The sequence below is a fragment of the Neocloeon triangulifer genome, unplaced genomic scaffold, assembly GCF_031216515.1.
Source record: "Neocloeon triangulifer isolate White Clay Creek 2 clone unplaced genomic scaffold, ASM3121651v1 ptg000004l, whole genome shotgun sequence".
Classification (NCBI taxonomy): Eukaryota; Metazoa; Arthropoda; class Insecta; order Ephemeroptera; family Baetidae; genus Neocloeon; species Neocloeon triangulifer.
Genome location: NW_026775547.1, coordinates 1,467,876 through 1,480,820, shown reverse-complemented (window position 1 = coordinate 1,480,820; position 12,945 = coordinate 1,467,876). Strand labels below are relative to the sequence as shown.

Here is a 12,945-nt window from a genome sequence, read left to right as displayed (position 1 = left end):
ATGGTAGATTAAATAAATAAATTTATGAAATTTTCCTCCGTATATAATTCTTATGAAAAATATGGCATAACATGAGCGGCTTTCCAAAATTTATTTTAAATTAGAGCCAATTATTATTCATTATTAATTATTTAAAGGTTTTCATTTGAATTTGTTTTATCTTCTATGTAATTATATATAGTATTCCTATTTTTTTCGGTTGATTGCCATCAGAATATATTTTTGTGAAAAAACTAATATTATGAACAAAACAACAATAATTAGTACTTAGAACTTAAATTGAAATGTCATTAGGTTGAGCCCATTTAGAACAAATCTTTGCTTTGGCACTACTTATTTTTTTTACATTTGGATTAAAAATTTTACTTATAAATATAATATAAATATTATTAACTAAAAAAAGCAATAAATGCATGAATTTAAAATAATAATATGCTGTAAACATTGCAATTTTATAATTAAAAATATTTTTATTAAAAATTATTATTAAAGTAATAAAAAAAATCAATACAATTTTAAGCTTCAAAACATTTTAACACTCCCCAATGTAATCCAAACGCTTTTAAAGGCTCAGTCATGAGCTTTTGCTTTTCCCTCTCATATGAAAACTTGCAGGTCTAAATGCTTCGGATTCCCCATTTCGGCGCCGACGAGAGCATAATTAAAAAACAGCTGCGTGCCGATTGCGAGATATTCTCTTAGCAACAAAAACTAAAAAGACGAGAGAGAGATAAAAAAAAAATCGCCGGGTCGCCCGTCAGAGGGCAAAAAATCGCGCACATGCGATTTTCTCAATTTATATAGAAAACTCTGTTATATTTTTTAAATCAACGCTCGGCCCCTGGAAAATAATTTCATAGAGCGTCGGAATTTAATAAAACGAGAGAGGGAGACGGAGAAAATCGCGGGCATTCGCCATTTTTCGGCCGCAGCTGTTGCTCGCAACTAAAACACAGCGCCCCGTGTAATTTAAACTGTGCTCGCTTGCTTACTAGCTGCTCCGCTCCATTTAACTCGCCGTCTATAAATTCAAACTCGGCTGAGAGTCGGTCTCGGTGCAGAGTATATATGCGCCGAAATTCAATCGATGCTCCCCAAACAAAAGGACTAACAAGGGCAGCTTTCGAACCAGGGGAGAATAATACGGTTTTTGCGCGCGCCCCTGCTTTTTAATACGCACCCGTATTTCTCCACTTTCGAAATGAGATCCGTTATCTGGACAGGTGGAATTAGTCGGCCGAGAGTGCCGATTTGGGCTTTAGCCGCAGCCGCTTACTTCATGCCAACGTGAAATCCAACAACAAGAAATGTTTATAATTACATTATATTGAATTTTGGAGAAAAAGTTGGCATAATTTATAATTTGTGCAAAAAAATCCAATTAGTTATAAAAAAAATTAATAAAATTCAATTATATGTCGCATTCTTCCAATAAATAGCCTCAATTAAAAAAAAAAAATGTGAAAGCCGGAATTTCCATTGTTTTTGCATTTTTAGTTTTAATGCGTTGCTCCGATTCTTTTGTTATGAATGACTCATTTTTATTTCCATATACACAGAGATGGCAAGAAAATCAATTTGAATTAGTAAATTTAAAAAATATAAGTATAGCATTTATTTCTTGGACTCAGAATTAAGCGCAACTTTACCTCATATAAATGAATTCAACCAAATTAAATAAACAAAAGAGAAAGAGAACATAATTGTAGGCAGAAAATGGTTTTTCAGCGTTAGTTTGAAAACGTTTTTCCTTTAGTCGTTGGTTGATAGAGCATTCCGGTGCATTCCAAAGTAGATTACATTAAAGTTCGAAACAGTTTTCCAGAACCTCGACGCTGACAATTGGAGCGAAAGATTTCATATCGTGTGCTCTTGTGCGCCAAAGCAAATTTACGTCACACGTACACACGTTGATATTCATTGCCTGGAAAGAAATCCAATTAAACTTCCTTGCAGAAAAAAATTGAAAATTTATTTATATTATAATAAAATAAGGTTTCTCTATCCGCCCCCAAACTTTCCACTTATTCTTAATTAAAAAAATCTTTAAACAATTATTGTCTTTTAATTTTCACTAAATAATTAATTGACAAACTTATTTTTTTTTTAATAATAACAATTTTTCTTGTGAATGAAACGAAGAAACCTTTGGTATATTAAAAATATCACAACCGCATTAAATTTCCCGCGTGTGCTCTCAACCGTAAAAATGTTCTCGGCATAAAAGCTCAAAAGTTTCTCTCTCTCAATTGTTCTGCCTGGAAAGTGCTTTAGTCCAAATATACGTGGGCGCACAATCGGTAAGCGGACGAAACAAAGCGAGAGTGCAGCCCGCGGAATCCGAAGATGATCAAATTTAACTGGGAAAGCGATTTTTGCCCGGCCGATGCGGGGTTGGAGGCTGCGTGAGTGTATGTTTGTGACGTTGCTCCACCGTATTGCACACAATGGCCCATTCGCTTTTATCTCCCTGCAACGATTTGCTCGAAATTTATGAAGTTTGCGGAATGCACGAAACAATTCGCCGAGATAAAAATTTTACTGCCGCCACTCGCTGCGTTCGGCGAAAGAGCCACTTTTTGCTATTTTTTGTTCTCCGTCAGAGCGCAGGCAAGTGAACGAACGAGCACCACTTGAACGGTTTTTTACCCTCTTTTTCTGCCTCCCGGCGGCCCGTCGCGCAAAAAGCGTAATGCTCACGAGACAATTTAATCAGATGCCTCCATAATGCTTTGTTTCGTGTGCACCCCGCTTCACAATCGATTTACTCGTAAAATTCGTCAATGACGCTCCAATCAAGGCAGTCTGCTTTATTTCAACAAACAGTTGCAGACATTATGCAACCAGTTTAGCACTTAATAAAATTTGAGCTATATATTGTTTGTTAATATGGTTAATATAGTATGTTGTATAAAATTTTATTGTTTAAAATAATTGTGTTTTTCGTGTGAAAATTTAATTAATATTAATTATCAAACAAAAATATTTAAATTTATCATAACAATTATTTACTTGTAACTTATTAATAGTTTTAATTTACAGTATTTTTGTAATTTTTTCTTCAAGTGTTTTAATATTTAAAAAAAATTATTTTATTTCGATCCGACACTTACGTTTAATATTGAAAATTGAAATGAAAATTGCATTGTACATCCGAGCACTGTTTGTAATAATGGTAATAATTATGTCAATATTAGTAGATAATCAAAATTTAAATTAGTTTAAGGTAAAGTTGCACTATAAGTATGTAATTTGGTTAAAATGTGAATAGAGTTATACTCTTAACTAAGATTTCAAAATAGCGTTTCATATTGATTACCTACATAATAACATTTGTAAAAAGGAAAAAAGGTTGTTATTTTTAATTAATACAAAAATTATGAACAAGGAACAGCCTATAATTCAATTCAACAAATCTAATTTGTGCCAATTTAAATTTAATTTTTCATTATTGATTACAAATTTAACGTTTCATAAGAAACCATCAATCGTCATTTTCATTAATTTGGCTTGCTTTTAATCCTTTTAATTAAACCAACCCTGACATTACCATATTCAATTTCCACCCTCGCAGAAACCGGATGGCGTGTGACTCGTACAACATTAGCCGAACCCTTTCTTGGGCGTATCAAGTATCGAAGAAACTAGAACTCGTCACGTTTAACCGTTAAGAGCTTGCTAAATTAATTTGCCCCCGCTGCATAAACACACCGTTGTAACGTGACACGCAAATCAGCGCGCGCTTTAAATGCAAACAGGCCGACTAATTGGTCCGCGGTGACGCGGCCTCGGGATAATTTAGCGGATGTTTGTAAATCACCGTTGGCAGGTTAAGTTTCGGGGTGGCCTGAAATAATGTGGAGCAACTAATTAGTCACCGCGGCCAAAAGTTTGTTGAAACGTAATTCTGAATAGAACGTATTATTGACGAAAACTAACTATTCGGATATCAGATTTTATTATTATTTCCAAGAAAGAAATTAGGAATTTAATTCCAGAATTTTAAATTTCTCGTAGAGTTACAAAATAAGTGACGTGAAAGTAAAAATTTTCCATATTTATATAGATGTACTTTTTGCAGGCACTTTCAGACCATTTACCACATCCAATTAAAATTTAAAATAAATCAATAGCAACTGCTTTCTTGCACAGTCTAAATAATAATAACAGTGATAAAATTTAAAGTTGGTTATCAAACTAAATTTACAGTTTAATTCTTCAATTTTGGCGAAAAAGTAGAAAAAACTCAGCAAAGAAGCTTACAATTAGGCAAATAACACCAAAATTAAAGTTAAATATATTATATATTCTTATTTCATTTTAAACATTTTATCATTATTAATTTGAAAGAAGAGATTTTTTCAATTTCAAATTATTTTCAGTTTTTTCTTTGGAAAAAAAACACATTGATGGAAAATCTATTTATAAAAACCAATTAGATAATGAGATTTTTTTCCTGTTTTCAGAGCTCAAACTGCCTCCGGCGACGACGACGTTGCCGCCGCCCAGGCCTCCAACGCCGAGTCACAAGGTGGTGAAGCAACACAAGGAGCGGCGCCGCAAGCCGAAGAAGCCGAAACCAGTCGGCGTGGACGAAACGAGCGGTGAGGATGAAGATTCCGAGGAGGTCACCAGCATGGTGCCGTCGCCACCGGAGCAGATGCGGCCGACGCCGCCTCCGATGGACGCCGCCCCCAAGACGACGCGACACCCGTGGGTGATGCACAACGAGGTCGGCGCGGCGGCCACCAGTCTTCCTGCGGCGCTGCTGTCTCTCGCGGCCCTGGCCACCCTTCGACTGCTCTCCGCATAAAAGGTGCCGACGGACGCAATTCTCAACCCCTAATTGCAGGGGCTGTGTGTGTCTGTGCGACGACGGCAGAAGGACTGAGACACGTGAGGAGTAAAAATTTAAATTGGCGGAAAACGGAAAAATTTATTAAGAAAGCGCGGTTTTTCTAAAATATAAAAGAAAATATGAAAAGGAATTTTGACGACTTTTCGTTCCTGCAGGATGACAATAATAATTCTTATGACCGTTGCATTTAAGGGTTTCAGTGCATTCCTTTCTCACTATTTGAAATTGTAATGGAAATAAAAATTTTAATGGTAGGCCATTGGTTTGTTAAAATGTAAAAAGAAAAAACCCTGTTTCTAACCAATTTTTTATTGAAATAAATTTATGAAAAAATCTTTTATTTAATGAATATAATCTGAAATAATAATTCTTTACTTTTAAGTTTTTTTATAAATATTTCATTTTAATCAATGGCCTAAGTTTAAAAAGAATTATTACGATCAATCAACACAAACTCTCAATCGTTTAAAAGTTCTTAAAAATGGTAAACTAAACAAACCGATGTAATAATCATAAAAGATAAAAATCTTAAAACGCTAAAGTGTACTGAATGTCTGCTGCAATTTCAGACGTGCAGATTGATAAACTTGTTAGATTATGTCGCGCCTTTTTTCGGTGATGAATATATTTGCGAGAATGAACGCTGAGGGAGCGGGATATAAATGTGGAAAGAAAATATTTACTGCAGATTTACTGTACCCCCAACAAAAGTAACGAATGCCAACAATCCATCAGGGATTTTTGACTTATTGTTTTTAATTGTTAAAAAAAATGATGGGAATTAACAATTCACTCGGGACTTTCAATTACAAGATCATTTCCATAATATACTATAAATGAATTATCCAATTTTGAACATATCCAAATCAGAACAAAATGAGAAATTTCATTCATCTCTCGTTATCCGCACGGACGACGAATAAAAGACAATATTAAATGCAATTCCACTATACTTATGACACGCATTACAATTAATTAATTAATTAATTGATATATCATTTAAGTAAGGTGGGAAAAACACGCGAACACACATGTTAAAACAGCACTTATTGATGGACTATGTAATCATTGTTGTTGCCACAAATAAAAATGAAATGTTCGTTATAAAAATGAAAATTCTCTAACAAAATCCTTTCAAAGATAATCTTATTGTTTTTAATTTTATTTGCAGTTGATTTTTACAAGCAAACACAGTAGCCTAGAATTTTTTTTATTTTAATTCAGTTTCTATTTTTTAATTCATTTCTGGTTAAAAAGTTATAGTTTGTAAGGGTCTTAAGTTATCTTAAATTTCAATAAAATGCAAAATTTACTTGATTTTCAATGCGTTTAATATTCTTTTGCGATTTTCTTTCGTAATTGTGTGTCTATTGTCTGTTTTACGCTCAGTTGGTGTAATAAATCGGAAGCTATCAAAGGCAGGCTGAGCAGAAGAAACACTGTCGATTGATTTCACCCGACGGTATAAATCTTTCTTCTCCTCCACCAGCGCAGCATTCACGCAATTTCACCGCGCCGTGATCTCGTCGGACGCATCACTCGCCGCCGCCGCCGAGCATTTCAGACACAAATAGCCAAGCTTATTCGCCTATTGGTCGTCCGACAATTGCGCGCAGCCAAATCCGTGCAGTGTTTGCCTTTAGTTTTCCACTCCATGAAACACTGACTGAGTTGCTCCTCGGCGTGCACCGGCATTAAAGAGCGAATTCTCATTAAACGCAGCCTTTCTCAATTAATTCTGAATCCGCCGCTGCCGCCGCAGACAAAATACGCGCGCACGCGGCTTATGAGCGAAAACAACCCCAAAGCACACAAGCTGCAAAAGACGCCGCATCGCTTCTGCCCTCCGTGTTCCACTTAATTATCGGAGCATTATCTTTTAATTGGTCTCCCCGAGCTCGGTCAATTTTCTTCGGCTTTACCACACAGGGGGCCTATCTCAGCTGTACTGCGATTTTAATTTCTTTATCAAATGATTTAATGAAAAAGTGATTTTTCAATTTGCCTTAATCTCCAAGTTTGAGATAAAATTAACGTTCTATTAATGTAGTGGTGATAATTTCCTCAATAATTATATAAATGATGGGAGCAAAATTGAGCACAATTATTGCTATTTTTACCATAGATAATAAATACACTTAACAAGGAGATTAAAATTAATTTAAATATCAAATATATTTCCTGCAATTTTAGGATATTTAAATTATTTATTTATTAAAAATTACATAAACTTTAAAAAAAAGTGCACAAATTTAATAAATGTTATTTAATATTCTTAAACTTTATAAAAACTGTAAAATTCATCAATTGTATTACATTTTTAAATACTATTTTTTATTATTAAATACTTTACTATAAAAAAAGATGCTGTTTTTCACATAAATTTTATCTTTATAATTTCCCCTTTGCATTTTACTATTTAAATAAATTAACATTTGATTATAATTAAATAAAGGTGTGGAGAGACAAGTCAGAAGACTCAATTGATTCTCTCAAAAGCACCATCATTTAAAAAAAAAACTCCCAAAATGAATTTAATGAAACTTATGAACTGTTAAGATATTTTAGTCCACTTTTAATTTTGACATTCTCATTTTTCTCACTCTTTTTCCTTCGCCTGCTCTTCGGCTGCTACTTTCGCGGCTCGCGCGTCGTTCGTCTCTTGTTGCGCCTTGGTCAGTTGTTTCATCAGACTAATGCACTCCTTCTTGAGCGCGTTCTTCTCGCTCCGGTGCAGGTCGTCCTGCGCCCTCAGTTTCTCCACCAAAGACGCGTTGAGCGTCTGCAGCGTCTCCACCTGCCGCTTCATCTCCAACAGCACCTCGACAGGGTGTTCGTCCTGCAGGGGGTCCTTCTGCCGACCGTAGTCTTGGTACAATTCCTTCAAAAGTTCAATCAAATTTGGAGAAACAAAAATAGTGATCACAAAATACCGAGGCCAGTTCGGCGAGTCGGCGAGGCCTTTGCAGGGCGGCGCCCAGTTCGTGCACCCTGGCCCTGATGCGTTGCATGTCGCGCAGGGTGTCGCGGTGTTTGGTCTTTTCCCAGATGGCCTGCTTTTGGTTCTGCTTGATTTGGTTTTGCAAATTGAACTTGTCAATTTCAAGCTGAGCCCTCCAGCTCCGTTCCACCTTCAGCTCATTGGTCAGCTGCAAAATTTCAATGCGAGTTATTTTTAAAATAATTTGAACATTTGTGTTTAACAAGAAGCTTGTTATCTAAAAAAAAAAAAAATAGTATTACCCATAAGCACAATACGTATAAATTTTGAAACGGAGCTTCCTATTTATTTAATTAATGCTCAATTAATTGGGGGTGATATTTTGATGATTTTTGTGGAATTTTCATTCATTTTAATATAGTTAATTTAAGAAAATTCCTATAATAGGAGCAATTTTAACTTTAAAAAAATTCAATCCCACTTGATCAAATCAATTAATTATTTTAAATTGGAAATATCTTCCACAAACTGTTGCTACACAGTAAATAAAAAAATAAAAAATCGAAAACTAATTGGCCTTTGTTAAGCAAAATCTCGACTTTAAAACTTTTTACTCATTACAATTTACACCTAAATATAATTTTAAACATCATGTAATTGAAGTTTATTTTTTTTTCAACCTGTTCAATTTCCTGGATCTTCTCCCTGATGGCCGCGTCCTTGGGTTCGATGTGCCTGGTCATGAGGTCAAGGTGGAGACTGACGTTGGCTTTGTCCTTTTCCAGCTCTTCGACCTGCCGTTTTGTGCTCATCAGCTCCTTCTCCTTGTTCCCCATGATGATGTTATTTCGCGCCATCAACTTCTTCTGCTCCTCGATGAATTGTTCCAGACTGGACACGGTGCCCTTGAGCTGTTCGACCTCTGCCAGGAGACCCTCGATGCGCTGCTCAAACTCCATGATCACTTCTTGATTTCTAAAAATTTTAAAAACACCAAAAGTTTTGTTTTCGTACCCAATAATAATTAAAAGAATGTTTGCTTGTTGACAAAATGGCATTGTTGAATTTTTGAAAATCGAAAACAATGAAAAAAGTTACCCAGATATTTTCTTTTTGGCACTCTGGAGCTGGCCCAGGGTCCTTTCTAAAACCTCCGTTTGCTGTCTCAACGCTTTTTCATGCTGCACTTTCAACTCTATCACCTCTTTATCGGTATCAAATTCCATAGCACGCACGACTTCTATATGTTTTAGTTTAGTTTTCTCTCGATCTTCAAGTAGCTAAATAATATTTTTTTTATTGCAGAATAGAACAAAATATTTATGTACTTCTTTAATTTGTTCCTGTAATTTTAAAACATTTTGGGAATTCCTTGCTTGCATGTCTTGGAATTCTTCTTCTGCGTTTTCTCTAATTTTTGACACAAATCTGCAAAAATAATTTTTATGGTTTTCGAACAATTGTATATATAAAAATATTTTTCAAACTCTTTGTAATGATTTTCCTGTTGCATCAATTCGTTCTGGAGTTGCTCGACCTTTTTATACTGAACAATCAGCTTCTCGTGGTACGCATTATCCATTTTCGCCACCGTAGTTTCGTGCTCACTAAGGACGAGCTCGAATCGCCTTGTTTTCTCGCGCAGCTCTTCAGCGTGTTTGTTCGTCATTAGCTCCATTTCCCGTCTCATTTCCGCCACGTCTCTGTCCCTCAGCTCGCTAATCTCGGCCGTGGTTTTCCCAAAGATCATCTCTTGGTACTTGAGGGTGTCCTCTTTTTCCGTTTGCAGGTACTTCAGGCGCGACGACAAGCTCTTGTTCAATTCGCTCAGGTCGCGCAAATTTCTCCGACCGATCAGGACTTTCTCCACCGAAACTATCGGCGCTTCGGAGCGTTCAGCCCGATTGTCCTCCAAATTCCAAATACAAATTGAGCCATCCTCGGAGCAGGAGAACAAAATTGTGCAATCGTAGGAACTCACTATCTAATTAACAAATTCTAATTATTCCATAAATAAATAATTCCAGTAAATTTTTTTAGATAAAAAAACTTAATTAAAAAATTATATTTGTTTTTTTAAATAATTTAATTATCAAAAACCCAATTATTCTTGTTTGAATAAAAAATTTAATATATTTATTGAACTAAAATCTGCTAAATAATTGAATTGTAGATAAATTTTGATTGTATTCTTTATTTTATTGCATTGATTAATTTTAAATTATTCTGTTGAATTAATTTTTTTGCAAATTTTTTAGTTTCATTTATTTAAATTATTTATAAATAGTTTGATAAATTCAATATAAACTACCTTTGTCACTGGAGCACTGTGAATGCAGCAAAATGCACTGACTAGCTCGTCGTCATTGAAGGGCAGCGCGTAAGCAATCAGCGAACCGCACCTGCTTCCCACCAGCAAAGTTTTGTCGTTCCGAGTCACGCTCGTCACAGTGAGTTCGACCGCTATTTTGCCCTCTGGCCCCTGCACCACTCGCTCCACCTGCCAACACCGTGTCGAGCAGAGTTTTACAAAAAATTCCACATTTTGCGCAAACCTGATTCTCGCTGACGACCTGAACTATCTCGTCACCTTTTGTAAGGAAATTGGTTTTGCCGCTGCTGATGGTGCTGACACCCAGGAAGTGGCAACCTTTGGTCACCAGTTCCTCCAGCCTCGCACCACTAGCAGAGTCCCACGTATAAACGGCGCCGTCAGCACCGCAGGTCACTAACCTTGTGCCGTCCTGAGACCATGCAATACTTTCAACCTGGATTTGAAATCGCGGAATAAGAATTTTTATTGTGAAATCAGGAGAGGTGCCAATTAACGTCAAATTTTTTTTCCTTATTCTATTTAGCTTTTATGTTTTCTGATGATTGATTAAAAATTTGTCGAGTAGCTTTTTTTTTATCTATAAACTGCAGTCTTAAAATATATTCATCAATACTTAGAAAAAAGTAAAATATAATTTAGAAAATATATCAAAAAAAAAATTCTAAAATATATTACAGGTTTTACCTTTGCACGGTGCCCCAGAAGTGAAAGTTTGCTGACAAATGAGACAATTGAAACAATGTCGACTTTATTTCCGTAAACGACTGCGAACAAATCGCCACCGGGACTGAACTGCACTTCATAGCAATCGGCAGCAGCAGCAGTTCTAATCATTCTCAGATCGTCTAATTCGATGCTCATCAAACAAACGCATTCCTTAAAGAGCACCAAAACATATAAACCTAAAACAACCACACAATGTCGAATTGAATAATAAATAATATAAGATTTGTTTATTTAAAAATTAAAATTTTTTCTTAAATAAAAATAAAATTCACACACCGAGCGGATGAATGGAGACGCTGACAGGAGGCGAGTCAAACTTTCTCAGCAACTCCTGCATCCCCGTTTCGTAATTCCAAACGCGCACTGTTCCATCGAGAGCTCCGCAAGTGACGAAAATAGGCCTCCATACGCAAACGGAAAGGCTGACCACCGGCCCTTGATGCAAATGTTCTCCAAAGGGTTGTAGTTTCTCGTTTTCGCCTACAGATGAAACCTGGGCGCGGAAAAATTGCGACTCTTTAGAAGTGCAAACGAGGACGGAGCAATCAGGGCTGGCCGCGAGTGCCCAAACAGCAGAGGCAGAATTTTCTTGCGGGCGGTAGGTGGTTTTTAGGTGATACTTTTGACCTTCTTCGAGGGTGAATCGAGTGACCTGGCAGGGATTTCCAAAGCCAACGAGAAATCCTTTGCGGAAGGACACGATCGACGTCACATTTTCATTTGAAGGTTTCGGAATATTCTCTTCCCAGTTTCTAAAATTTGTTCTAATTAATATTAAAATTCAGCTGATATTTTTAATCCAACTCGTTTTTCGGGGGTAGAGCAACAGTTTGAAGTCCGTAGGCGCGGAAAACAGCCCTCAGCTCGTTGGATTCGATGAGCAGCAACCTTCCATCGTCGGTTCCCGCGAGGATGCGGTCTGAGGTGAGCCAAGCCACGCTGCTCAGGGGATAACTCTGAGCTTTGTAGAAGCCAAACTGCCGCCAAGAGCCGTCCACCAGTTGGAGCAGACGGAACAAGTCGGGGCCGACGAGGGCCAAAGTTGCAGCGTCACTTGGATTGCATGCCACCTGAATTTTATTGGAGAATAAGGAATAAAAAATAAATTTTATTTTGCATATAATACCACATATAAACTTTTCATTTCTAATTGATTTTAATAGCAAATTTTTAATCAATTTAAAAAATAATCCTAATAATATTTTCATTATTGCTGAAGCGATTTTTACAAACGCCTGCAGAAATATAACGTATGCAAACCCGCTTTGCATATATGTCAATCAGGTTGCATAATATTTAAACTTAAATAAGTTTTGCATTTTTAAAAGTTTGGTTTTTAAATTTTTATTACTTCGATATCCGCATTATATAAAAAAAAAATATTACTTCAAACCTGTTTAACTGGCACGTTTGGCTGGGCTGCCATATTAGCCCTGGTTTTGCTGTCAAGAGCTCTGGACGCGACATTGAAGCACAGGAGCATCCAGTCTGGTTCGCCGGTAATGACGGTCAACAACTGGCCATCGCAAGAAAACTGAATGCAGGCAATATCACGCGCGTTATTCTCATTCGGGATCTCAAGGCTCGCGATATATTGCAAGCTGGTCGTGGAATATAAAGAGACTTGAGGATTTCCACCGCCTTCTGCACAGGCCACCAACTCCCTATATAAATAATTTCTTTAGTACTTGAACAAAATTATTATCAAAGGGCATTGTGCAAAATATAGTTAACAGAGGTTCTTTACTTATTAGGACTTATGCAGAGAACGTTGAGTGGTTTCAGTTTGTTGTGCAGATGAATGTACTTCTGGTTGCGTGGGTTCTGAAGACTGTGCAAGACAAGCACGCCGCCCGCTGGGTATATAACGTCCTCATTAGACGCAAAATTAACGTTCAGTGCCGTGCTCGACTTCAAACCGTAAATGAAATTTGGTTTGAGCGCTAGATTATGTTGAATGACCATTGTAGTGTTAATGGATAAAACCAGAATCTGGATAACTCTTTATGATCATGATTATTATTATGTTGCCATGGAGACCACCTTATCATGCAATTAAGTGCTTTTTAGTTAAAAGTCAATCTC

General features: G+C 36.5%; 2 protein-coding genes across 3 annotated transcripts in view; one reads left to right on the top strand and one right to left on the bottom strand.

Moving 5' to 3' along the window:
* The window catches only part of LOC132193431 (lachesin-like), a 109,070-nt gene extending 103,139 nt beyond the window's left edge, over nt 1-5,931 (top strand). For both annotated transcript variants that reach the window (XM_059614091.1, XM_059614090.1), the window contains exon 9: nt 4,467-5,931. In XM_059614091.1, coding sequence (XP_059470074.1) covers nt 4,467-4,813 — 347 coding nt within the window. In that variant the 3' untranslated portion in view covers nt 4,814-5,931. The remainder of the gene's footprint in view (nt 1-4,466) is intronic.
* Nucleotides 5,932-7,457: 1,526 nt separating this feature from the next.
* LOC132193672 (cilia- and flagella-associated protein 57) lies at nt 7,458-12,825 on the bottom strand. Its single transcript, XM_059614495.1, has 11 exons — nt 12,608-12,825; nt 12,254-12,524; nt 11,665-11,930; nt 11,137-11,612; nt 10,819-11,036; nt 10,355-10,567; nt 10,111-10,299; nt 9,287-9,783; nt 8,471-8,774; nt 7,792-8,007; nt 7,458-7,739 (listed from the first exon to the last, which is right to left on the bottom strand). The coding sequence occupies exons 1-11, from the start codon at nt 12,823-12,825 to the stop codon at nt 7,458-7,460; spliced, it is 3,150 nt and encodes a 1,049-aa protein (XP_059470478.1).
* Between the last annotated feature and the right edge of the window lie 120 nt (nt 12,826-12,945).

What these genes read in the sequence shown, in the direction of transcription:
- LOC132193672 (XM_059614495.1), bottom strand. Translation starts at nt 12,825, where the DNA reads ATGGTCATTCAACATAATCTAGCGCTCAAACCAAATTTCATTTACGGT. An exon ending in CTCTGCATAAGTCCTAATAA is followed by an intron (nt 12,525 to 12,607) that starts GTAAAGAACCTC and finishes TTATTTATATAG; the next exon opens with GGAGTTGGTGGCCTGTGCAG. An exon ending in CGTCTCCATTCATCCGCTCG is followed by an intron (nt 11,037 to 11,136) that starts GTGTGTGAATTT and finishes TGGTTGTTTTAG; the next exon opens with GTTTATATGTTTTGGTGCTC.